Here is a 26,885-nt window from a genome sequence, read left to right on the forward strand (position 1 = left end):
TTCTGTGTCATCAGTTCCCAGCCCAGGACCTACCCCGTAGTAGGTGCTCATTTAATTTCTGCTACCAGAGAGGCAGCAGAGGGAGCCGGAGACAGTGCCTGGCAGGTTCCCCTGCTAGCTGCTGTGCTTTCAAGGGTCCCTACAGCTATACCGACTGTTCAAGCAGCCTCTGGATAATAAGGATTATGACAGATGGAGAAGGGCTTTCTCTCTCCAGGTGTGTGTCAGAGCCCAAAATATGTAGCAATGCCATGAAGAGGGATGTTTTGCAGGACAGAAGCCAGCTGTTCCCTGGGCCCCCTCCACCAAAGACAGACTGATTTAAGTGGTAGTGGGAAGCAGGAGTGATATTCAAAATAATTAATAACCAGCACTGTATATTGTTAAATCAGAACTCCAGAAGGAAGGTGAACCTAACAGAAGGAAGGGTGACCCTCTCGACTTATTTGCTGGCATGGACACAATATAATGGATATTTAATTTGCTTAAAGTCTGAACTAGCAATGTGACCTTGTGCAAGTCACAGCCTCACTGGGCTTCAGCTCCTGCTATCTGAAGGAACTGAAAGAAACAACCTCCAGGTCCCTTCCAGCTCCTACATCCTATGATCCTTGTGCTGGTTTGAAAGATTATGTGCCCTAGAAAAGTCATGTTTTAATCCTGACCCAGTCTCATGGGAACAACTGTTTCTTTTAATCCCTATTCAACAATACAGGGGGGAATCTTTTGATTAGATCATCTCCATGGAGATGTGACACACCCAATTGTGAATATTAACTTTTTGATGAGATGGAGATGTGACTCCACCCATTCCAGGTGGGTCTTGATTAGTTTACTGGAATCCCTCAAAAGAGGGAAACATTTTGGAAAGATCCATGAGAGCCACAAGAACCACGGAAGGCCATGTAGGCAGAGACCTTTGGAGATGAAGAAGGAGAACACCCCTGGGGGAGCTTCATGAAACAAGAAGCCTGGAGAGAAAGCTAGCAGACGTTGCCATGTTCACCATGTGCCTTTCCAGTTGAGAGAGAAACCCTGAACTTCATCGGCCTTTTTTGAGCGAAGGTAACCTATTGTTGGTGCTTTAATTGGGACATTTTTATAGAATTGCTTTAATTGGGACATTTTCATGGCCTTAGAATTGTAAACTTGCAACTTATTAAGTTCCCCTTTTTAAAAAAGCTGTTCTGTTTCTAGCGTATCACATTCCAGCAGTTAGCAAACTAAAACAATTCCATTTCCTCGTAACAGTAGCGAGACAGCAGCAAAGACCAGGGAAACACTGGCCAGCTAAGGTGGACGCCTTTAACAAGGCCAATCCCAGCGTTGATGACCCTTGACCTCTGGTACTGTAGAGTGCAATGATGCATGACAATGCCCAGGAAACCTTCATCAAGCCCCTATGAGGCCTAGAGATCACCAGAGACCCTGGTTGTTTAGCGAAAGACTCCAAACATAAAGAACTCAGAAAAAAGCTACAGCCCAGCTTTCCTCCATCTCTATATAAACTCTCCGCCTGCTTTTCACTAGACCCCACTGCCCAATTCCTTTCATAAGACAGGCAAGTGCTTAACTTCACGACCAAGTGACTGTGTACACCAAATGCCCCGTTGCAGGGTCATTTGAAGAGCAGGAGTTAGGAACCCTGATACCAGCTTGACAAGGCATTTTACCCTCTTGCAACTCAGATTCCTGGTCTAAGAAGGGGGCAATAGCTGTTCTGCTCTCCTCAGTGGAGTTGCAATGAGCATCCAGTGGGAATAGTGAGTGCTAATTTTTTTTTAATTATAAAACCTTTGGAAAAGGAAACAGCTATTTTCCTGGACTATGGAAGCCTGGCTTCCCCTCGATGCTAAATCCCCGACCCCAGACCACATAGTGACTCCCCTCTGAGATCCCAGCCAGACCTGTCCTGGCTCTGCTCTGCTCAGCTGTAGAGTCCCAGGGGCAGGGGTGCTGGGGCTGTCTTTGTTGTGTTCCCTGAAGATCCCTTGGGATAGGAAAGAGAGGCAAGTGAGAAGCCCAAGGCTCCTGTGCACCGCTCCAGGGTGGGGCAGGTGGAACAGGAACACAGTCAAGACCGGGGGGAAATCATCACATTTTCCCCAGTCATTAGTGGGAGTCAACAGCAGAGTGACTGCAACGACACACACGTGTGAGAGCTTAGCAGCCGTCACCAACAAACAGAACCCACAGAGCCATCATTAAAATCCACATTAGCATTCTCCCTGCATTCTGCCCTCACCCTTCCTAAGAATGAGAGCCCCCCTAATTTTAAACGGAGTCCGATCAGAGGCCTGGGACCCACAATCCCATAGAAATGCACCATTCCCTTTCTTCCAGCACTCAACTTCCTGCCCTCTGTCAATGCCCATGGCAGAGCAATGGACAAGAAGACTTCCTGGGGACACTGCCACTCCAGAAAGCAACAGCAGGGTTTTCCTAAGGATTCTAAGTCCTAGTTTTCCCAGCAAAACAAAGCTGAAGCAGGAATTGCTTCTGAGAACTACAAGAGGAGAAAAGAATTCAACATGAGCCCTATAAAGTAAGGCAGATGAAGAGGGAGGCAAATCCAAGGTGTTTAATCTATAAGGCTGTGGCCTGCTCCCAGTTCATGAGACACGGTCACCCGGGGCTGGCCTGGTGCTGCAGAGAAGACAGCACATCCGCTGAAGGAGCAGAGAGCCCAGAGTCAGGACGCCCATGGGCCCCAGCTACCTGACCAGGTGCCTCCTCAATCCACCCACTTTGGATAAGTAACAGTCAGCCTTTGCAGAAACCCTCTGTGAATTCTGGAGAAGAAGGAGTAGGGAATGACTCTAAAGTGCTCAGCAATTCTGCCTGGGATGACAGAAACCCTGGAAGATCTAAGATCAGGCTGGCTTCAAACCCTGGCTGGGAAACTTCAGCTATTTATGTGACACCTGAAACTCAGAGTCAGCGCTCTAAAGCTATGAAAGTCAACATTACTCCCTCGAAGTCAACTGATTCAAAAGTTGAAAAAGGGAGCAGACATGGAGCAGAGATATGAAGGAAGTTGGTCTGGATAGGACTAAGGTAGAGCAGAATACAGGGGAAAGGACGATATCATCCATATTTTAAAACTTCAACCTCTGTGTGAGACCAAAGGGAGAGATATTTTTTGGGTGCAAAATTTATATTTTGGGTAGTGCTTAACCTAATTTAATTTATATGGTCAATTTAGTTGAACACCTTAAGTACACAGGATCCCAAATAGGGCATGAGATTTTGTTGTTTGTACAGATTAGTGTGATGTCCCGATATATCCCAGAGTTAATTTGGGCAGTGAATAAAGAAGTATTTGCAAAGTCCCCTTGGGGGACTGGGGAGGAAATATTCAGCTTCCCATTTGGAGAATTTCTGATATTCTCGCAAGCAGTGGGGACAACCAAATCAATAGGCCGAGATCTTGAACTTCATAGGTTTGCCCATATGAAACATTCCTGCAAAGAAACAGGCGAAATCTACTTAAAATTAGGCCTGAGAGTCACCCCCAGAGAACTTCTTTTGTTACTCAGATATGGCCCCTCTCTCTAAGCCCACTCGGCCCTCCCCCTACAGGGGACATGAGTCCCAGGGGTATAAATCTCCCTGGCAGCGTGGGACAGAAATCCCAGGATAAGCTGGACCCAGCATCAAGGGATTGCGAAAGCCTTCTTGATCAAAAGGAGGAAGAGAGAAATAAGACAAAAATAATATTTCAGTGGCTGAGAGATTTCAAACAGAGTCAAGAGGTTATCCTGGAGGTTATTCTTATGCATTATATAGATATCCCGTTTTTAGTTTATGGTGTATGGGAGTGGCTGGAGGGAAGCACCTGAAACCATTGAGCTGTGTTCCAGTAGCCTTGATTCTTGAAGACCATTGTATAAAGATGTAACTTTTATAATGGCACTGTGTGATTGTGAAGACCTTATGTCTGATGCTCCTTTTACCCAGGGTATGGACAAATAAATAAAAATATATATGCATGGATAAAAATAAATAAATAAATAATAGGGGGATAAGGGGCAAAATAAATTGAGTAGATGGAAATACTGGTCAATGAGAGGGAGGAATAAGCAGTATGGGATGTATTGTTTCTTTTTATTTCTTATCCTGGAGTAATGCAAATGCTCTAAAAAATTATCATGGTGATAAATACACAATTATGTGATGATAATGTGAACCACTGATTGTATACATGTATGGAATGTATGTGTGTGAAGATTTGTCAATAAAAATACTTAAAAAAAAAAAAAAACCTTGCTGGGTCACTAAGTGATGTGACCTTGACCAAGTCACTTAGCCTCTTTGAACCTGTTTCCTCATCTCCTTAAAAAGACGGGAGTAACACACACCTTGCCGCAGATTCATGAGGACTAAATGAGGGAACGCAAGTAAAAACAGCACAGAAAGCACTCACTTAAGTTAGTTTCCTTCCTTAAAACCAAATATGGACTAAATTGTCCTCTAAAGATAGAAGAATTTCCCGTTACCCCCACCTCCTTCTCGCCTTCTGAGAATCCCTCCACCCCAACCCCAAAGGCCTACGAGGATGGATGGTCCTGACAGATGTTTTAATCAGATGTATAAAAACTCTTCCTGAGGGCAGGCCACGGTGGCTCAGCAGGCAGAGTTCTCACCTGCCATGCTGGGGACCCAGGTTCACTTCACGGTGTCTGCCCATGCCAAAAAAAAAAAACATCTCTTCCTGAAAGGAGGTGGAAGGAGGCAGTAAATTGGCAACATTCAAGAAACAGTGGTCTCTGTGTGGTTCTAGCAAAGTGAAGAGACATTCTGATTTTTCCCAGTCCTCAACCCCTGCTCCTGAATGGGCCCTACACAAACTGCTATTTGGGGGTCAGGACGTCACATGCACCAGTTGCCTCCTGGCCTTTTCCTCAGCCGCAGTGCAACAAGGCAAACAAAGATGTCAGGCTTCCAGGCTCTGGCAGTAGGATGAGAACTCAGAGACATCTTATACCTTGGGGAGAGGGGTCTCCTCTCTACAGAGAGAAAGATTTTGGTCATTCCTGGGTTGCCACCTGACCCTAGGTCAGAAGGGAGAGGGCTGACTCTCAAATAGAGTTCTGGGCCTCAAGGGGCCTCCCAGCTGGCCCTTGGCCCCTGCTATGCCTGACTGTGCCACAAACAGTCCATGCCTGCTGGAGATGCCAGACCACCCGGTAGAAAGCCAGCTTCTGCTGTCAGTTCTCTGGTGCCCTAATCTCAGGGAAGCTGGTCCCAGGGGCACCAGGCCTCCCTGCCTATGCCCTCTCTTCCTTTCCACGCATGGTGGACGTAGCTTCCCACTCCGAAGAAGGTGTCTGAGTCATGCTCACTGGAGTATCTGGAATTGCAGGAGTATCTGGGCCTACAAGTTCTTCCATTGCAAGTCTACATGCATGCCGTCTATGCCCACCAAGTACATTGGCCTGGAGCTCACCACCACCTCTAGAGGCACCCAGGGAGCACTGGGAACCTAGATTTCTGCCTCTGTACTGTTGCTCTTTAGGTTCTGGCAGGAGGTTTGGGAGAGACTGGGAGGAGATGGGCAGGTCAAACATCCCCAGAGATGAGTCACAGGAGGTCTCATGCACCTAACTCACTCTACAGTCCATCACAACAGTTGGAAACGAACTCTGGAGGCTAGTGGCTGGGTAAGCCTGAACTGCTTACCTACACTTGCATTCGGAAGTCATGCCCCATCTCCAAAGAGGGGGCACCATCCATATGAACTGGAGAGAGGGCACAGGTGTCTCTGCTACCCAATAAGCATCTCCAGGGATGTAATTAAATGAAATTCTAATCAAGTGGCAAATTTAAGAGAACATTTAGGCACACTATGTCATAGTCATCTGAAAAATACTGACTTGTCCTTAAAATATGAACAAGGAAAAAGTAAAACACCAAATTGAAAGTATGAACCAATTATAATCTTGTCAAAAGCATGTCCAGATATCAACTAGAATCACAAATGAATTCTAAGAAATCTAATCAATTTGTTTGGTGGATGCAAAGTTCTTTTGATCTGTCACACTAAGTGAATCATTTTTAACCTCTCCATTTGTCTTAAGATCCAGGCAGAAGCAGAGCCTGAAAGCAGCCCAGCCCAGAAGGGTGTGGCCGGCCAAGCAAGGGGAGCTACTGTCCTGACACCAAGGACAGCAGCTCAGGCCCCAGCAGGCCCCCGGGGAAGGACAGCCTTCACTGGCTCCAAACCTGATTTTAGCACCTACATGGCATGGAAGGAGGAGAAGGTTAGGGACACAGAGAAGTTCCTGGAATGCTGGCCCTGGAGAGAATGACAATTCATTCTCTACCTTATTTGGGGTGGCACAGGGTTGGAGGCAAGCTGGGTGTCCATCATCCTTACCCATTCTTACTAAGGGAGTGACAAGGTAAACGGCGACAGCTGCAAACTGCTTCTGCATTAGGAATAATGGAGGAAGTACGCATGCAGAACATGAAAGATGATGAGTGAAAAGTAAGACTCAGAGTGGACTATCAAACGCAATGCCTTTCATGCAAATTAAAAATGCAGACAGCTCGGAGAAACTGTCAACCAAGAGGAGTCTAAGGAGAAACGACGATAAATGTAATGTGCCATCCTGGATGGGATCCTGGAACAGGAAAAGGACTGTAGGTAATAGAAATCTGAGTAAAGTATGGACTTTCGTTAACAATGAGGTGGCAACCTTGGCTCGTTCGTTAGTTGTAATAATGTACCACAGGAATGAAAGATATTAGCAATAGGGGAAACTGAGAGTGAGGTATTTAGGAAGCCTCTATACTGTTTTCTCAATTTGTCTGTAAACGTAAAACGATTCTAAAAAATAGAGTCTACTTTAAAAACAAAAGGAAGAATGCATCCAGCCAAAAACACCAGTAGGCATTTTCCAGAAATGTAACACATTAGAATGGCTGTTTGTCTGTTTGTTTTCTTTTGGGGGTGGGGGGTGGGGATTAAGGAGGGTATTTAAATAAAGGGATAAAGGGAGGGTCCTTGGTGCAGACCAGTGATAATAACGTGCCATGAACTGAAAAGGATAATTAACTCAGCTCTGCATCAGAGGCCCCAAAACTCTTTATTAAGAATAACAACAATTAATTTTTAGGAGAGAGAGAGAAACACCACAAGACAGTCAGTGGTGGGAACTAAACCAGGTGGAGGCTCTGATGACAGAAGGGGACTCAGTGGAGGGAGAGGAACCTGGAAAGGCCCCATGAAGGAACGGAGAGAGGATGGCCTTGAAGCCAGGGCCTTGAAGCTGGTGGGGAGGAGATGTGGGTGGTTATAGAACAGGGACAACCCAGGCCACGCCACACACAGGTCGGTGCCCAGAGCTATTCCTGCACCCTCCTAATTGCCAAAGCCCAGAATATCCAAAAGCGACCAAAATGAAACATGCTAGAGGGCAGCAGAGGTGGGCAGCGAGACAAGTAGTAGTGGTAAGACCACCGGGACAGTTAAATTTGATTTCAGATCAGCCACAAAAAACTTTTTTAGTGTAAGTATGGCCCCAATATGGCATGAATATACTTATGCTACAAAAGTTTTCGTCGTAGATCTGAAATTCAAATTTAACTAGGCATCTGTGCTTTTATTTGCTAAATTAGGAACCTAAAAAAATAAAGTAATACCCAGCATTACTATTCAAGATACTTTATATCAGTTGTCTAGTTTCATCTTCATAACAGCTCAGTGAAGAATGTGCTGTTATTCCCATTTTACAGACAAGGGAACTTAGGCTTAAAAGAGTCAAGAAATTTGCCCGAGGTCCTGAGTCTAGCAGATGGCAGGACTGGGATGTGAACGTACGTAGTCGGATTCCAGAGTCCACTCTTTGAGCATGAAAAATACTGAGCAGCCACACAAGGCCCACATCTCCTCTCCTGCTGTGTGGCCTGCAGCCTCCCTGTACTAAGTGCCAAGAGTGCCTCGTGTGGCACTGAAAACACACCATTACACTGGAGAAAACTTCCACCAGACCCCAGGTGGGAGGCACCCAGTGAACTTTGAGTTTTCAGAAGTGAAACCAACACTCCCACTGCAAGGAGCCCCGCCACCTAGAGGGGTGTCTCCTTAAGCTTCTGGATAAGCGCTACAAGGGTGTGACCTAGGCCATGTGCCATCCCACCTGAGGACAGAGGAACGGATGAGTGACCTTCATGGGGCCTTTTCAGTCTGGGGACAGCATTCACGAGTTTTACAAAAGAGGTCCTTGAGAAGGACAATACCCCAACCCTCAGCATGACACCTTTAAAAATAACCACATGAACATTTATTGAACAACTACTATATGCAAGACAATGTGCTAGATGTTTTACAGATCCCATCATTACAATCCAGCCAGGCATCTATTACTTTGCAGAAGGAGAGCCTGAGGCTCAGGAAGATCATTCATTTATTCAACTAACACTTATTAAGCACCTACCATGTGCCAAGCTCTTAGGTGCTGGGCAGACAGCAGTAAACCAACCAAGATCCCTGCCTTCATGGAGCTAGTGGGAGACAGATAATAAACAAATAAATCTATCACAATTTTTCAGGTAGCAATGCTAATGTGATAAAGAAAAGTCAAGCAGAGAGTGTGTAGAGAGTGACAAGGGTGTGACATTTTAGTTAGAATGATCTGGAAGAAAGTAACATTTGAGCAGAAGCACAAAGTGAGGGAGTGAGCATGCACAGGTCTGGGGGAAAGTGCCAAGGCAGAGGGACCAACCAGTGCAAAGGTCCTGAGGTGAGTGTGACTCCCACCCAGACAAGATCAGTATGCTGGAGTGGGGGGTGGGAGGGTGGGCAGGGTAGGGGATGAGTTTGGAGAGCATGGTGAGGGCCAGGTCATTTTTAAAGGATCACTGTGGTGTGGAGAAATGGATGGATGAGTGAATGAAGAATGAATAAATGGATGGATGGATGGATGGATGGATGGATGGTTAAATAGCTGGAGAACGAGTGGGGAGGTGAATATGGCGATAATTGGATTTCCAAGGATGTCCTCAGGTTGGCTACTGACCAGAGGTGAGGGTATACATAGCTCACAAACTGATAAAAATTTCTAATATATGTCCCAATTCAGTGTCCAAGTAATCATTCCCCTCCAGAGAGCCCCAAGGCAAGTATATTCCTTAGTAAAGTCAATCCCCATAGAGGAATATTGATCCAAAGTTCAGCAGGCAAATTGGGTCTTCTTCCCGAAGGAAACTATATGAAGAGGGCCAGAGGACGGGCCTGAGAGAGCCAGGAAGACAGGTCTCCTCTTCAGTCTCTGGCTCGGACAGCTGCCTCAGAACATGCTGGTACCACTCCCCCTGTTTTAAACCGGATTCCCCATGGCAGAGGCACTAGCAACACCAAGACTCTCTCTTAACTCCTTGGGCAAGAAAATCTGCCATCTCCACCAGAAACATAGGTCACCTGCCAGATCAAAGCCACGGCCCCCTGCGGGATGGCACAGAGATCACCGCGTCCCGTCCCCACGGCCCCTGCCCCTGCCCCACCTCACCTCCAGGTCCTTCTCCAGCTCCAGCCCAGCCGCAATCAGGTTGCGCTCAAACTCCTCCCGCTGCTCCTTCCTCTCCTCCTCCAGGGCATCGAGCGGCCCCAGCTCAATGTCAGCATGGGGGTCCTTGCCCGTCTCCCCATTGGAAATGATGGCCAGCGCGTGGCCAGGGGCGCCGTGGCCGGGGTGCGCCCCGCGTTTCCGGTAGTGGTAGGCGAGCACATAGTCCACCTTCCTCTGGTGGTCACCGAAGCGCATGCGGCTCAGCGGGGCCTCCACCGACACCGACTCCGTGGCATCCAGGTAGTTGTTGATGACCTGGGCAGAGGAAATAGGACAGGGCTGGCGAGGCCTGCTGAGCAAGGGGTAAGGGCCAAAGGAGCCCACCCACCCTACCCTACAGATACACAGACCCCGGGGCTCTGAGCCCAGGGGCTTTGGCCTAGGAAGGAAGCCCCTCAGTCCTCGAGACCCTGGGTGCTGCCAGTTCCCCAGCCACACCCCTGTGTGGCCCTCCACCCACTTGTCCACGGGCTGGGCATCCGGCACCCGTGGCTGCACATACAGTCACATATACAGGCTGCACACACGGCAGCAAAACTCTGCCCATCCACACCGCCCGCCTCCCACACACAGACCCACACACCCCCTCACACCCAGGCACACACACAAGCTCCTACCCGTGCACACCTACTCCTATACACTCACGTCTCTCTGCACCTACCCACATGCACCCACCCAAGTGCCCTCTAATGCACACACATACACACATGCCCCTTTACGTGCACCAGGACATCCCACACCTACCTACCTGCTTGCACATTTGCACATCTGCCTGCAGACACGCTACATAGTTGCACACAGAATACTCACCGGCAGATTCTCTGGATCCATTGGAACAATGGTCAATTCCTCGTCGCCTGACCCGCCCCCACCCTCCCACCCCACCGGTATTCACTAGATGCAATGCCCTTCACAGCCCCACATCTTCCTCCTCCTCTCCAGCCACAGGTGAGGACCCTGCCAAAGATGATAGCAGGGAGAAGTGACGGCTGTTCTCTTCCACTCCCAGGGATGGGGAGGTTGAAAAAAGAGGAGGAAAAGGAGCAGAGCAGGAGCAGGGGAGGGGCCTGCCTCCTCCCTTTGGGTGTTTCCCTGTTTATTGCTAGTTTGATACCCAGCTGCCTCAGCAGCCACCTGAGAGGTCACCTGGCAACCAGATGCAGCAGCAGGCACAGGGGAGGGCAGAGGGGCCGGGTTTCTCGGGCCTAGGAGAGGGGAGCCAGGGGGAGTGCAGACCCACAGGTGGGCTCACCTGTCCTCTCCTGCCTGCCCTCTTCTGTCCCGACCCTCCTCTTCTTCCTGCAGTGCTGTAGAAAACCATGCCTGACTTGGAGAGAGGTGAGAGAAAAGACCCTAACCAAAACCCAGGGCCTCTCACACATATACATGCACAAATCTCCGACTTGAGGGTTCCTTGGCCAAGAAGCTCCCTTGTCCCTCCCCACCCCCCAAGGTACTCACAGAGCCGTGGCCACTGGACAGACGGCCAGAACCTTGGTTGGAAGTGCCCTGCAGACCTGGATTTGGGGGGCTGGGCACCTTGAGGGATTGCTGTCCATGCCTGGGACCTGGGGTCCCCCTGGCCACTGCACGAGGGTTCAGCCGGCGTGGGGAGCCGGGGAGCAGGGGGATATCTGTGGGAGGGAGAGACAAGGGAGGCAAAACAACTTCACCAAACAGAGAACACCAGGCACAGAAGGAGGAAAGCCTTAAGAAATAGTCCACACCTGTCACAGCCGACTCCCCTGCAAGCCCTCACACTGGCCACAGAGAAGGGGAGAGCATAGAAGGAAGCAGGGAGGGAGCCCACCCAACCTCCCCTAAATATACACCAGGAGCCTGGTGCCACCAGCAGGAGCCCCTCGGGATCCTGGCTATCATAATCCCTTACCATTCCCGGACAAGACGAGAGGGGTAGCCTCAGGTGAGCTGGGGTTGGTGGGACACTGCTCAGGGGAGACACCTTGACCTAATGCCAATAGCTTTACTCAGTGGGCACCCAGGCAGACCCCATCGCCCCCCAGCTTAGTCAAGATAGCCACCCCAGGCTCCTCCAGAGGGCAAGAGGCAGGCCGATGCTGGGCCTCCAAGGTGATACCCGGGAGGGTCCTCCCCCAGCCCACCCTCACCCCTTTCCCCGCCTCACCAGCACCAGAGCGTCAGCCCTCCCCAGCCCAGAGTTCACAAAACGGCCCCTGGAGGAGAAGGACGTCTGGTAGGTACTGAAATCGCAGGATGAATTGGAGGGGACTGAGAGATGAAACCAACTCTGCTTGGCACAGAGGCCATGACTTGCCAGTCTCGCAGCTGATTAGCCTTGATCGACTCCCGCTCTGAGAAATTCTCTCCTAGCAAAGCAGCACAACCCAGGGTGCCTGGCCTAAACACTCAGCTCTGGCCCTCGCCAGCTCGGCAACCTTCAACAGTAAAATGAGGAGAACCCCAACTTGGCAAGATTGTAGCAAGAATGAGAAGGAGAAAGAATGCACACAAAACGTCTAAATAGTGATTAACATAATGGGCTGGCAATAAACAGTGGTTATTATAACTATTCTTATTGTTTTCATTAAATGTAAGCTCCAGATGAGCAGAAATCTCATGTTATACATCCAGCTCAGCTCTGAACACCTGCTGAATAAATGAGAGGGCAAAGACAGCTTTCAGGTCTTGGAATTCAAAAACAGAGTCTGGCCAGTTACCGTTCAGCTCTCTGCAGGACAGTTTCAGGAGTCCTACAGTATTCGATTCCTGCACTTGAGAAATGTAGACTCTGTTTATGAGGATAGAGCTGACATGCAGGGAACACAGTTGGAACCAGCAGGATAAAGCTTTCCCAAATAATTTCTACGTAGCGGTTTCTCGTCTGTCGGTGCTAGAGGGGTGCACAACGAAGGGAGGCCAGAAAAGCTAGGATGTCACTGTAGGCTAATGCGAGTAGATGAGCTCGAACTGGGTCTTGAGGGTAGGTAGCTTCTGAAAGGCATGGGAGGCCTGCAGCACTCCCTGGGGAGAGAGAACGCAGAACAGTGGGCGCCGCACAGCTTATTGCTGTGATTGTGCAGAGTGAGGGCTTCCTTTCTTGGTTCCTAGTCTTGCCTCATCCCTCTCCTCTTATCCCCCAAGTGGCCTACAGCAGAACATGTTACAGAAGAACTCTTTTCCCCAGAGAAGGCCTCAAAACCTCTGGATCATGTCTAAAAAGTCCAAGGTCATGCTGACAAGTAACTGAATTGGGTGAGGAAGATGCCCTTCATTGGCAGCTATATTCACACTCACAACTGCAACCCAGGGTAGCTCAGGTTCAGAATCAACTGGTAGCCATACTCAAACCACTGTCCAGGAGCCATCATCCCCCTAGAGATGCCACCTGGTCTTACAGGCTGGCCCCCAGGCCTCCCCTCCCCCACCACTATGGCACATGGGTCAGTGGTTTAAGAGACAAGAAGTGATACCTGGCCATCAGGAAGCGGGGAGTGGGGGTAAGTGAACACACCCCTAGAGAACTCTCTAAGAGGCTTTGATGTGCTGAATTGAGGAAAAACAGAAGCAAAGGCCATCACACACAGCCTATGGAACGTGTTCCCCCTTTGGAAATACTCCTTGCTTCATTCACCATTCACCTGACTCTCAGAACACCCTGTCAACAGATCCCTTCTGTGTCCATGACTGACCTGCCCTCCTAAGCTATGGAGGCCATGAAGTCAAGGGGCATGGCTCACAGGTTTCTGGATCAACTACATGGATTTTCACTGGCCTTGAACCTAGGACCTCTTCTCTACACTCTGCTTTCTTCTAGGTATTCTCATCCAATCCTGGGGCCGTAATTATCACCTATATGCTATTGACTCACAAGTTTTTACCTTTAACCTTAACTCTCATCTAAGCATCAGGTCCATACATCTTCTGCCTACTTGTCACCTTCATTTGGATGCTTGAGAGGCCCTTCAAAGGCAACATCTACCAAACCAAACTTCCTTCCTAAAGTGATTCTTTGGCAATGTCCCCAACACCTAGGAAATATGCTGCCATACACACAGTCCACAAATCAGGAATCTAGAGGCAGCCTTGACAGTTTCTTTCCTTGTACCCTATATCCAATTTGTCACAAGTCCTATAAACTTTACCCCTTCAATAGCTCCCTAATACATCTGTCTTTCACCACCTCCATGTCTTTTACTCTACTCTTGGTCATCATCCAAACAGGTCTCCCTGCTTCCACCCTCACTCCCCTCCAGTGTGTTCCACAAAGCAGCCAGATGATCCTTTCAAAATGCAGATCTAACCATGACACCCTCATGCAGAGAACTTTCTAGAACGTCCCATTGCTCTTGGGTTGGGAGACCATGCATGGTCTAGCCCCTACCCACAAATTCACCTCATTTCCTACCAGGTCCTACTGGCTTTCTGGTTTCCAGCCAGACTGCCATGCTCTTGGCCCCTTTAATGCACTACAAGCCTTCCCAGCTAAGGGTCTTATGTCAGGTCTTCCCTCTTGTCTAAAACTTACTTCCCTCCCTACTCTTCATCCAGTTGTTGGCCACCTACTATTGTGGACACTAGGGACCCAGAGAATCAAAATAGCACATCCTTGTTTCAGAAAGCTGATGATCAAGATGATACACGTCTACCAGATTCAGGTACCACTAGCTAAGTTAATTTCTATCCACCCAGGCAAGATTATAGCTTCACTAGCTGGACTGTGTGGGAAGAAGGAGAGGAATGCAGGCCCTCACAGACCAAAGTAGAGTCATTAGAGGAAGGTTTCTATATTGTAGACTGCAGACTCCATCAGTCAGCCAGTAGCCACAGGGACATGGCTCAATGAGCAGCAGTTACTGTCTGGGTCAGTGAATGAGGATGACCCATTGATAGCAGCTCATCAATTGTTCAGACAATAGGATTTCTGTGCCCCAAGCCTTTGCCCAGCTTCCCAAATGACCACCCTACCTGACCACCACATATGTGAGTAAATTTTCTTTCCATTGTCCAGGAAATTCAAAAGCCCCTAGAGTGTTGGCGTGGTGGGAAAGACTATCCCTCCTCACCTTGTCAAGATGAAATGACCAGAGGCCTTCCTCGGTGCTGGACAGAGGGGCAGCCCCTCTTTGGCAGCAGTGAGGCAGTTTACAAGTTTAACCTCAGTATTATTTCATAACTTTATGAATTCATGTGCATCACCTCAGTATTATTGTTGTACAATTTTATGAATTTATGTGTATTTGTGAGTAACACCTTATGAATTTATGTATGAAATTATGTACTTCTAAAGTATGTAAAAAGCAGGGAGTAAAATAAAATGTCTGCTGCGTCTGTCTGTCCTTGGTCACATCCATAGACCCTGCCTCGAGTCATGCCAACAGAAGAGGAGTCTTTGCGCATGTCCCACTTCAGACAAAAGAAATTCCACACTTTTCCAGTACTTACCACCTGTTCCCATAGTAATTCCCACCTTGCTTACTAGCCTATATAATCTGGAAACAAAGAATATTTGGGGCTCAGACTTTGGACAGAGATTCCTCTGGTCCTGCTAGCAATAAAGTTTTGTCCAGTTCTCAGAGGCTCAGGTGCTTTCTTGGGTGATCGGAGCTTCCCCTACTTTAGCAACATGTCCCCACATTCACTTATGCCCCCTAATCCATTCTCCTCCTCCACCTACAGGGGGATCTTTTCAAAATTATTCATCACATTAATCTACTCTCCCATTCAAAGCCCACCCATGGCTCCTCGTATAAAATCTTTTACATGAACTAAAAGATGTTATATAAATTCTCCAATCTCATTCCAGCCTGCCCTCCTTCCCTTTCCCCACCTCTTTGAAACTAGGTTTTTTTTCTGAATACTTTTACTTGTTGCATTTGTGGAGACCTTGTAGTATAAAGGAGGCTTACAGGGGCACTTGATGAGAAGGTCCTGCATTTTTAGAGTGGGAGGGAATGAGATGGATGTGGGGCAGTGTTCTGACCTTGACCTGCTCTTTGGAGGCAACTGGAGCCTATGGTAGAAAGTCCCAGGGACACAGGTGACCATCTGGTCAGGCTGAGAATATGAAAATGAGAAACTGCCAACCTATGATTTGGGTAGGTGCTACTACCTCTCGTGGGAGATTTTAGGGTCTAGGTAACCATGTCACTTCCCTTCCCAGGACCAGCCATTGGCCCTACTGCCATGAGACAAGTCCTGTATTGAGCCAAGAGGATGCTTTTTGCTTCTAGTTCTGGCATTGCCACCATGTTGGAAAAAGTGAGGCCAGCAAAAGCCATGATGAGGCCAACGGCCCCTCTTACACCCAAACTAACAATTTTGAATTCTTTTTATCCAGCCACCTGAACATGAGGATGGAAAAACAAATCAAAAACAGGCATCAGCATCTGGGACCAAGGTCAGGGTATCTGATCGAGAACTATAGCAGCCAGGCCATTTTCAAACCAGACTTCAGAGCAAGCACAAATAGGACTTAACTGTCCTAAGATAAACTTTGGCTCATTATAATAGTAAATTTCCACCTCTAGGAAGAGTTTAGGTGCCATTTTTTGAAATGCTTATGCATGTGCATAAAAGATAGAGTGATAAGCGAAAGTGTGGTGAGCTGGGGAGAAGGGAAGGTAATGAATGGGATGTAAGAGGGGAAGTAGAAATTAGCTTGGGGAGTTAATGGGTTGCAATTAGGCTCAGCTCAGGGCCCCTTGCCTCTGCAGATGCAAATAATAAAGCCGCTTCCCTCACCTCCCTGGTTGACTCCTTTTGTCAATGGCACTGATGACAGCCCCGCTCACGTCCAGGTTTCCCCAGTAACTGAAGCATATAGCCACCCTGAGCCTAGATTTTACTTCTGTGACCCAGGGAATGGGGGAATTGTTACTACACCTTTCCTCCTAGCGTGAAATGAAAGTCCAAAGCTATGGAGCTGTGGAAAACACAAGGGATAACTTGTAGCTCCTTCTTCCAGACTTCACTCATGGCCTGCCCCCTTCGTGCATCTCTTCCCACTCTGACGTCCCTGCTTCATTTCAGCTGTCAGCTCCAAGTTTCCACCCACTGGGCTGCTTACCATCGACTTCCTCCAAGAAGGTCTCCTAGACTTGGTGAGAGAAGCACTGGCTCGCTTTACCACTCGGGAGTACAAGTGAGTTGACTTCTCATCTGGGGAACACCAGATGAGTAGAAATTGGGTGCCCTTTGAGTCCAATCTTGGCTATTTGAGATTAATGGCTCCAAACAAAACTCTTGTCCCTTCTGTTTAGGTTCAACCTCCACCACCCAGCAGAGCTGCAGGTACCATGGGCTACTCCATAGAGGCATATGAAGAAGAAACAGGATCAGAGACTTTTTTGTTTTTTTGGTATGCTATATCGTGGGGGTCAGTCACATTTCATTGTTTTTCCACGTGAATATCCCATTATTGGCAGTTTGTTAATTTTTTTGTTGTTTGTTTGCTCTTTGTTCATTTTACCTGTTTGTTTCTTCAGGGGAAGTACAATGGCCAGGAATCAAACCCAGGTCTCTCTCATGGCAGGCGAGAATTCTACCACTGAACTACGCTTGCACCCCCAGGAGCAGAGATTTTGAGAGAAAACAGAGGCAGAAGGCAGAGGAAAGCATAAATCTAAATGGAAAAGTAGGTAACTTTTGTTTCCAGACTCTTCCCACTGTCTGCCCTTTCATTGTCTCTCCCTTCTAAGCCCTTGGCTGAGCCTTCCCAAGGGCCCTCTCCAATTTTGATCCCCCATATTCCATTCCTCTTTTTTCCCATCTGCCATCACAGCGTCCAACACTATTCTTTCATTTAGCTGTTGACTCTCTTAGCTAATAAACTAATTTACACCCAAGTATAAATAGCTCCATGCTGACATCTTGAAATAATATGTACGAAAGTATTTTGAAAAATTTAAAGAGCTCTACAGATGTCACTAGCCTGAAGGAATAAACCTCCAATGATGAATGATGGGGCAGGGAAGTACATGGGGTAAGAGATGCTGAATGCCAGGGGTTCTTTCAGGGCCCTTCAAATCATGCCAGAGCCCTTAGAGAGTTTGGCAGGAATCTTCAGTGTCACTATAGGGTTAGCACTAGAAAGGCCTCTGAGCAAGGCAGAAGGGTAGGAGCAGCACGCGGACAGCCAGCGAGAGTAAGAAAGCCTCATGCAGGAGGTTGGAAAGGTGGGAAAACTGAAACCGAGAAGACAAGGAGGCACAGTTATGAGCAAGGCAGGGCCAGGCTAGGGAGAGAAAGACCCAGAAGTGCATTCACCAGCCTGGAGGATGGAATGAATCATCAAAGCCTTAGGAGGTTTCCAGAGCCTCCAAGAGAGAACAGCAGGAGGAAGTTCCCGGAAGGAGCTGGGCTTTCAGGCAGCGGGTCTTTTCCTCGAAGTTTCCCTAAAGGCATCGTTACTCTCCTTATCAGCTACTGGCTAGTGAAGTATGAAGCAGCCAGGAAAATAGGGCTGATTCTCTTTTTTTTTTTTATTTGCTTCCAGCAAAATCAGCCAGACTCAAGGCTGCCCTGAGGGGAGACGGGGCACCCATTCTCTCCCAGGGGTGACTGCCCAAGCCAAGAACAAGAACTCCAGGCAGGGGTGGACCTACTGACAGGCAGACCCTCTTGGGATCCTCAGAGAGGCCTGGGCACTTGCAAATTTTGAAGGCCCTTACCCTGCACCTCCCCTCAAGTATCCTGGAATGGAAGGACTTCAGTTAGGATGGAAACTTAGCTGAGGTCTCCCCCCACATTCCCACATGAATTTGAGCCAGGACAGACAAAACTGGAGGCTCCAGGTTTAAAATAAGAACCAAATGGCCCTATTATTGATACCACCCATTCCTCCCTGGGCCCTCCTGAACAGCACCTGCTTGTATATACAGTCTAAGTAACAGAAGGATGTCCCTCTAGTTCCTTCTACACAAAAAGAACCATTTACAAATCTGCCTCCTCTGCTCTGCGTGTCTTACAGCCTGGGCTGAAAAACCACCCCCTCTCCACTGGTGTTTAACCACCTCCTTCCTGATGAAGATGCTGCCACAGTTTGCATCCTCATCTTGAACCTAGAAAAGAGCTAACTGGTCTTGCTAAAGCTAATCTTGCTCCCCTCCAATCCTAAACTCACACTGTGGCTAGAATTATCATTTTACCATCTTGAAACATTCTGGTCAACTTACTTCCCATTTGGTGGTTTCCAGTTGCTCTCAGGATGAAACCACGTGGGTGGTCCCTGCCTACCTGTCTGAACCGCTTCATCTCCCAACATCCGCCCACAGCCTGCCTTTCCCGTCCGACACCCCTTCACCATTGTACTCAGCAACAAGCACGACAAACGGCCATTCTTGAATGTATTCGACAATGGGTGGGGGTGGGGGTGGGAATATGTGTCTGTGTGCATAATCTTTCACATCACTGTTCATTAATTTTAGAAGCCCTTATTAATTATTTATTAATTCAGCAAGCATTGTATTCAACACTGGGAATATAAAAGCAAACAGAAAACATGGTCATTGGCCCCAATTCACTGGTTCTCGCAGTTTAGCAAGGAAAATAGTCTAATAAGGAGATCATTCCAAGAATGGCAGAGGAGCTAAAGTTGTAGTATGAATAGAGACATACAGCAGCAGACAGGAGCTGCTGAGAAAGGCCTTGCAGAAGACAGGACTCTTGAATAAAAATGATGAGTGGGCTTCTGCCAAACGGACCAGGGACGAAAGGAGGACTGCCTCCTTCCTCGTGCTCCACTGGCCACGTGTGCCAGTTTGAAAGTATTATGTACCCCAGAAAAACCATGTTCTAATCCTGATTCCATCTTCTGGAGTCAGCCGTTTCTTTTCATCCTGATTCGATTAATGTAGGCTGGTAACTTTTGATTAGATTATCTCCATGGAGCCGTGGCACGCCCAATTGTTAAACTTTGATTGGGTGGAGATGGGACTTCACCCATTCCAGGTGGGTATTGATTAGTCTAGTTTACTGGCATCCTTTAAAAGAAGAAATATTTTGGAGAAACCTCAGAAAGAACAGAACTGATAGAAACTTCACACCAGAGCTGACACAGATATGGGCACATGGAGAACAGAGATATGGGTGCTTGGAGATGCTTGGAGCCCAGCAGACATTGCCATGAGATGTTAAGCAAGCCAGAACCTGGAGAGAGCCAAGGGAAGCCAAGAGATGAAAGCCAGCCCTAGAGAAGTAAAGTGAAGAACCCTCACAGGAACAGAGGCTAAAAGCAACAGAGCCCAGGAGCAAGGGGCCTGCAGATGCCAGCCACATGACTACCCAGCTGACAGGTGTTCCTGACCCATCAGCCTTTCTTGAATGAAAGTAACCTCTTGATGGTGCCTTAATTTGGGTATATTCACTTCCTTAGAATTGAAACTTGTAACTTATTAAATTCCCCTTTTTAAAAGCTGTTCCAGTTCTGATACACTGCATTCCAACAGTTTGCCAACTAACACACCACCCACATAGCCCGGTAGACGGCCCACTATGTGGTAGGGGTTGAGGGGCCTGTACAGGACCCTTCTGGCTTAGAGCACACGCTCTTTAACCTGGCCTGCAAGGCCTTCACCATCTTTCCTGTCTACCTTTCCAGTATCACGGACTGCACACAACCCACTCTCACATGTGCACACACATACACACTCGAGAGAGGTTGAATTACCAGCAGCTTTCTGAAGGTGACATAGTTCTGGAGAAGTGTAAACAGATGTATATGAGAGCGACGCTGTGGAGGAGGAGGAGCTTGCCATGGGAACCCAGACTTAAAATATTAGGAATCACTAATTAGAAAAGAGGAGGACAAATAGGGTCATAGAGTGGTTCTCAACCTTAGATGCATACTGGAATCATCTAAGAAGCTTAAAGCATCGACGTCTGGAATCCCCTCTCCATCAGAGATCTGTACTTAACTTACCTGGTGTGATTCTACTATGCAACTAAGGATGAGACCATTGGCCCACAAATCACTAACAGCATCAAAAGGAAAGCACAGATCTAGTAGCAAGATCCTGTAATGTTAGAATGAAGGAGCATCCCCTAAAATTTGAACAAGGTAAGTTTAGGACAAATCAGGTGAAGTGCCACTTAGCAAGAGTGTGGATGATTATTTAGAACTGGAAACCTTCCGTGGCCTAGGTGCTGAAAATTTAGGTGCTATACGAACTCAGGAACCAAGGAAACTTGTCAGTGGAGAAGAAAGAAAAGTCAGCATTCCTGGCAACCCATGGAGATGTGAACCACCCAATTCAAGATAGGTCTTAATCTTTTTGCTGGAGCCCTATATGAAAAGAACAAAAAGCTAAAACAAAGAAAGAGCTCACAGCAGACACAGAAAGCAGAGAGATGAAACCATGCATAGATGTTTGGATATAAAGAAGGAGGACTCCCTGGAAGAGGCCAGAAGCTGAGAGAGCCATTTGAAACCAGAAGCCAGAGGAAAAGGACAACAGACATCATCATGTGCTTTCCCAAGTGACAGAAAAACCCTGAACATGACTGGCCTTTCTTAAGTGAAGGCATCCTCTTGTTAATGCCTCAATTTGAGCATTTTCATTGCCTTAGAACTGTAAATTTGTAACCTAATAAATCCCCTTTGTAAAAGCCAATCCATTTCTAGTATATTGCATTCCAGCAGTTTTAGAAAACTCAAACTGTCAGTAATTGAATAGCCTACTAGAGGGAAAAAATATTCAGAGAAAGACTACAGTATTTAATATATCATTTACACTGTTCAACATAGCATAGAAAGTTTCTAGACATGCAACAAAATAGGAAAACGTGACTCACAGAAAAGAGAAAATGAGTACAGTAAAAAATGATCTCAAGATAGCCCAGATGCCAAATTTAGCAAATACTTCAAAGCAACTAATCCATATATCTCTTAATAATTAAATATAAGCATAGTCTCAAGGAGTGAACAGATAGGGAGATAGAAACTACAAATAAAAACAAAAACAAATGGAACTGGACTCACATTTCCTTATTTCAAAGCTTATTCAAAAGCTATGATAATCAATAAGTAGAACTGGGAGTCCAAAAAGAGACCCTTAAATTTCAACAAGTCACAAAGAAATTAGAATGAATAGTCTTTTCAACGAATGCTGATGGGAAAAATGAATACCACATGCAAAAGAATGTAATTAGACCATTTCCTTACACCTTACACGAAAATTAACTCGCAATGGATCACAGACCTAAATGTAATAGCTAAGACCATACAATTATTAGAAGAAAACAGGAGTAAATCTTCAGAATCTTCGCTTTGACAATAGTACCTGAATATAACACCTAAAACACAAGCAACAAAATAAAAGCTAGATAAATTGGACTTTATTCACATTAAAAACTTTTTGTTTCAAAGGACACTGTCAAGAAAGTGAAAAGGCAATCCACAGAATGGGAGAAAATATGTGCAAATCATATATCAGATAAGGGATGTATTAGTTTGCAAACTGCCAGAATGCTATATACCAGAACTGGAGTAACTTCTAAAAAGGGTAATTTAATATGTTACAAGTTTACAGTTCTAAACCTATGAAAATGTCCAAACTAAGGCATCTATGGAAAGATACCTTAATTCAAGAAAGGCCAATGCATCTGGAACACCTCTGTCAGCTGGGAAGGCATGCTGGTTCCTTGCTACTGGACTCTGTTGTTTTCAGCCTCTATTCCTGTAGGGGTTCCTCACTTTGCTTGTCCAGAGCTGGCTTTGATCTCTGGCTTTCACTGGCTCTCTCCAGGTTCTGGCTTGTTTAACATTTCATGGTGACATCTGCTGGGCTCCAAACATCTCCAAACATCCATGTCTCTGTTCTCCAAGTGTCGGCTTCTGTGTCAGCTTTGCTCTATAGGCGCTGTTATTTCTCTCAGAAATGACATCTGTCTTCTCTCCAAAATGTTTCCTATCTTAAAGGATTTCAGCAAACTAATCAAGATCCACCTGAAATGGGTGGAGTCACATCTCCATCTAATCACAGGTCATACCCACAACTGGGCATGCCATATCTCTGTGGAGATAATCTAATCAAAAGTTTTCACCTACAATATTGAATCAAGATAAAAGAAACACTGCTCTCACAAGATTGGATCAGGATTAAAACATGGCTTTTCTGGGGTGCATAATACTTTCAAGCCGGCACATTTCACCCTCTGGACCCCCAAAAAAAGATATGTTTTTCCAAATACGAAATGCATGCATAACAATATCACAAAGCCTTAAACCATTTCAGTAACAATGCAAATACAAGACAAAGTCAGAAACAGTAAAAATATCTCATCAAAGTCAGTTACAGGCATGGTCTTTCATAAGACAAAGAATTCTCCTCTGGCTATAGACCTATAAAACTCAGAACAAGTTATCTGCTGCCAATATACAAGGAGGTATAGTCATAGGATACAGGTTTCTATTGCCATAGGGAGAAATAAAAATGTAAACAAGGGTCACAAGAAGAAAACTTGAAGGGCAAATGCCATTGGATTTCAAAGACTGAGAGTCATTTATACTCAGAGCTTCAAAAACTGATAGTCTCACCCTTTCCAAGGGCCTATGCGCAGCCTTGCTCTCTCTCTAAATGCTGAGGTGTGTTGCAACTCTGAGGTTCATTGGGACGACCACCTATTCCTCAGCTCCACCCTCTCCATACATTGGGGCAGCACCCAGGCTTTCTGTCATCTCCGGGGCACACACACAACCCCTCCAGAACAATGGAGCAGCAACCACGCTCCCTCCAAATCCCTGGTTTACGTGCTGCACCCTCTCTGAGGACGGAGGTGGCACAACTCTTCTTGAACAATGAAGCGAAAGGCCCACCTGCTGCTTCTGGGGCAAACTCACCCTTTCCACATGTATGGGTGGGTCCAGACTCTCCTGGTCCAAGGTTTCCTGGCTCCAGACCTTAGCTTCCAGGATTCTGCCCCTGAAGTTATTTTTCCTTCATCTGTCCTTTTTCTGTCCCTTTAGTCAAGACTAGAAATGATTCCATTTATATAGATCCCTGTGATACTTAGATTCATTTGTCAACTTGGTCAGGTGAAGGTACCTAGTTCTGTTGCTGTGGACCTGAGCCAATGGCATGTGAACCTCATCTGTTGCTGATTACATCTGCAGTTGGCTAAGAGGCGTGCCTGCTGCAACGAATGATGTTTGATTTAATTGGCTGGTGCTCAAATGAGAATGCAATGTAGCACAGCCCAAGCAGCTCAGCATACCTCATCTCAGCACTCGCAGCTGAGCCCAGGCCTTTGGAGATGCAGAAAGAAATCACCCTGGGGAAAGCTGTTGGAACCCAGAGGCTAGGAGAGAATGCCAGCAGAAATCATCCTGTGCCTTCACATGTAAGAAAGAACCTCAGTTGAAAGTTAGCTGCCTTTCCTCTGAAGAACTAATGAAATAAATCCCCTTTTATTAAAAGTCAATCCATCTCTGGTGTGTTGCATTCCGGCAGCCAGCAAACTAGAACAGATTTCGGTACCAGAGAGTAGGGTGCTGCTGCAGTTTGCAAATACCAGATATGTTGGAATAGTTTTTTGGATGGCTAAGGGGAAGATTTTGGAGGTACTGTGAAGAGAACGATGGAGAAGTCCTAGAATCCTTGAAGGGACTGTTGTTGCAAACGGAACCACTGCCAATCTGGACAAAGGGGGACACAAAGGAACAAATTGGAGCTTGCAGAGTGAGAACAATGGAAGCTCGGGCCTGAAGCCAAGAAACCTCAGCCAGGAGAGTGGACCCACCCATATACATGGAGAGGGTGAGTTTGCCCTGAGGGCAGAGGATGAGTCTCCCATCTCATTGCAGTGGAAGAGTTGTAAGACCTCAGGCCTTGGAAAGGTATAGCATGCTCCTTGGGGACTGGGGAGAGCCTGGCTACCACCACATGGAGGGGTTGAGCATGTGCCCCGGAACTGGCAGAGAGCCCACGGGTGGCCCCAATGCCTGGAGTGAGTGGAGCCAAGAAAAAGGTGGTCTCCTCAGTGTTCCCTAAGGTTGATTTGGAAAGATGTGGGCCACTGCATGGCCCTTGGAAAGGGTAGGACTGCCACTTTCTAAAGCTGAAAGATAAATGACTTTCAGACTTCAAAATCCAATGGTGTTTGCCCTGCAGATTTTCGTTCAATTTTCTCCCTGTGGATCCTGTGACTGTCCCTCCTTTGCATATTGGCACCAGACAACTTGTTTTGAGATTCACAGGTCTACAGCCAGAAGAGAATTTTTTGCACCTTAATATTGTTTAAGGTGATGCATGTAGTTGCCACAGGTTGACAAGGGGTGGACATGTGGTAGTTAGATTCAGTCGTCAACTTGGCCAGTTGTCACCAGACCTAGTTCTGTTGCTGTGGACATGAGCCAATGGCATGTGAACCTCATCTGTTGCTGATTACATCTGCAGTCAGCTAGGAGGTGTGCCAGCTGCAACGAATGATGTTTGACTTAATTGGCTGGTGCTTAAATCAGAGAATACAACGTAGCACAGCCCAAGCAGCTCAGCATACCTCATCTCAGCACTGGCAGCTCAGCCCAGGCCTTTGGCAATGCAGAAAGGAATCACCCCAGGGAAAGACATTGGAACCCAGAGGCCTGGAGAGAAGGCCAGCAGAGATCGTCCTGTGCCTGCCCATGTAAGAAAGAACCTCAGTTGAAAATTAGCTGCCTTTCCTCTGAAGAACTAATGAAATAAATCCCCTTTTATTAAAAGCCAATCCATCTCTGGTGTGTTGCTTTCCAGCAACTAGCAAACTAGAACAATCCCACAATACTCTTGTTGGTTTTCTATGCAGTATCCTGGGATCATGCCCATCAGACAATAGGATATTCCACAAATCCCTTCTAGATAACTTGCTATTCAACCCTGGCTTTTTTCTGAAATGGCTGACTGCTTCCATGTTTGCTTAAATCCTCAGGTGGGGCCCTATTCACTGGGGTCTCATTTTCTGAAAGCCCAGAATTTTCCAGACCATCAATTTCTGTTTTCTTTGTATCCAAAAGTTCAGTTCTCAACTTATCTCTTTCCCCTCGCATTTTACTATAAGCTACAAGGAGCAGCCAGACTGAGTTTTCAACATTTAGTTTGGAAATTCCTTCTGTTAAATAGCCAAGTTCATTACTCTCAAATTCTGGCTCACTTCCACAAAGAATGCCTTCCTTCCAGTTTGGAATGGCACATTCATCATTTCTCTCTGAAGCTGCATCAGAGGTACCTTTAAAATCCAGATTTCTACAAACAGTCTTTTCAAAGCATTCTAGGCCTTTCCTATTAAACTCCACACAATTCTTCAAGAATCTTCCCCTTATCCACTTAAAAAGCCATGTTTGGTACTTGCAAACTGCAGTGGCATGCCACTCCTGGTACCAAAATCTGTATTATTTGCAAACTGCCAGAATGCAATACACCAGAACTGGAATAACTTCTAAAAAGGGCAATTTAATAAGTTACAAGTTTACAGTTCTAAGTCTATGAAAATGTCCAAAATAAGGCATCCAAGGAAAGATACCTTAATTCAAGAAAGGCCAATGCATCTGGAACACCTCTGTCAGTTGGAAAGTCACACTGGTCCCTTGCTACTGGGTTCTGTTGCTTTCAGCCTCTATTCCTGTAGGGGTTCCTCACTTTGCTTGTCCAGAGCTGACTTTGATCTCTGGCTTTCATTGGCTCTCTCCAGGTTCTGGCTTGTTTAACATTTCATGGTGACATCTGCTGGGCTCCAAACATCTCCAAACATCCATGTCTCTGTCTCCAAGTGTCGGCTTCTGTGTCAGCTCTGCTCTATAGACTCTGTCATTTCTGTCATTTCTGACTTTCTCCAAAATGTTTCCTAGCTTAAAGGATTTCAGCAAATTAATCAAGACCCTCCTGGAATGGGTGCAGTCACATCTCCATCTAATCATAAGTCATACCCATAATTGGATTGCCATATCTCTGTGGAGATAATCTAATCAAAAGTTTCCACCTGCAATACTGAATCAGGATTAACAGAAACAGCTGCTCCCACAAGATTGGATCAGGATTAAAACACGGCTTTCCTGGGGTACATTGTACTTTCAAACTGGCACAAGGGCCTTATATCCAGAATATATAAAGGACTCTTACAACTGAATCATAAAAAGATAACCTAATTTTTAAATGAGCAAAGATTCTGAATAGATATTTCTCCAAAAAAAGATATATAAATGACCAATAAATACATTTTTCCTCCAAAAAAGATACATAAGTGACCAATAAATACAATAAAATACATTTAAAAGTTTCAATGTCATTAGTCATTAGAGAAGTACAAATCAAAACCACAAGGACCTACCATGTCACACCCGCTATGATGGCTATAATAAAA

The 26,885-nt window shown here is 46.5% G+C and overlaps 1 protein-coding gene across 1 annotated transcript in view; it reads right to left on the reverse strand.

Annotated features, from left to right (window-relative positions):
• LOC143690476 (anoctamin-2-like) overlaps positions 1-10,403 on the reverse strand; it is a 153,456-nt gene extending 143,053 nt beyond the window's left edge. Inside the window, exons 1-2 of the mRNA XM_077168205.1 lie at positions 10,383-10,403; positions 9,513-9,827 (exon numbers count right to left, since the gene is read on the reverse strand). Coding sequence (XP_077024320.1) covers positions 9,513-9,827; positions 10,383-10,403 — 336 coding nt within the window. The remainder of the gene's footprint in view (positions 1-9,512; positions 9,828-10,382) is intronic.
• Positions 10,404-26,885: the final 16,482 nt, after the last annotated feature.

This window comes from Tamandua tetradactyla, chromosome 7 (genome assembly GCF_023851605.1).
Source record: "Tamandua tetradactyla isolate mTamTet1 chromosome 7, mTamTet1.pri, whole genome shotgun sequence".
NCBI classification, from domain to species: Eukaryota; Metazoa; Chordata; class Mammalia; order Pilosa; family Myrmecophagidae; genus Tamandua; species Tamandua tetradactyla.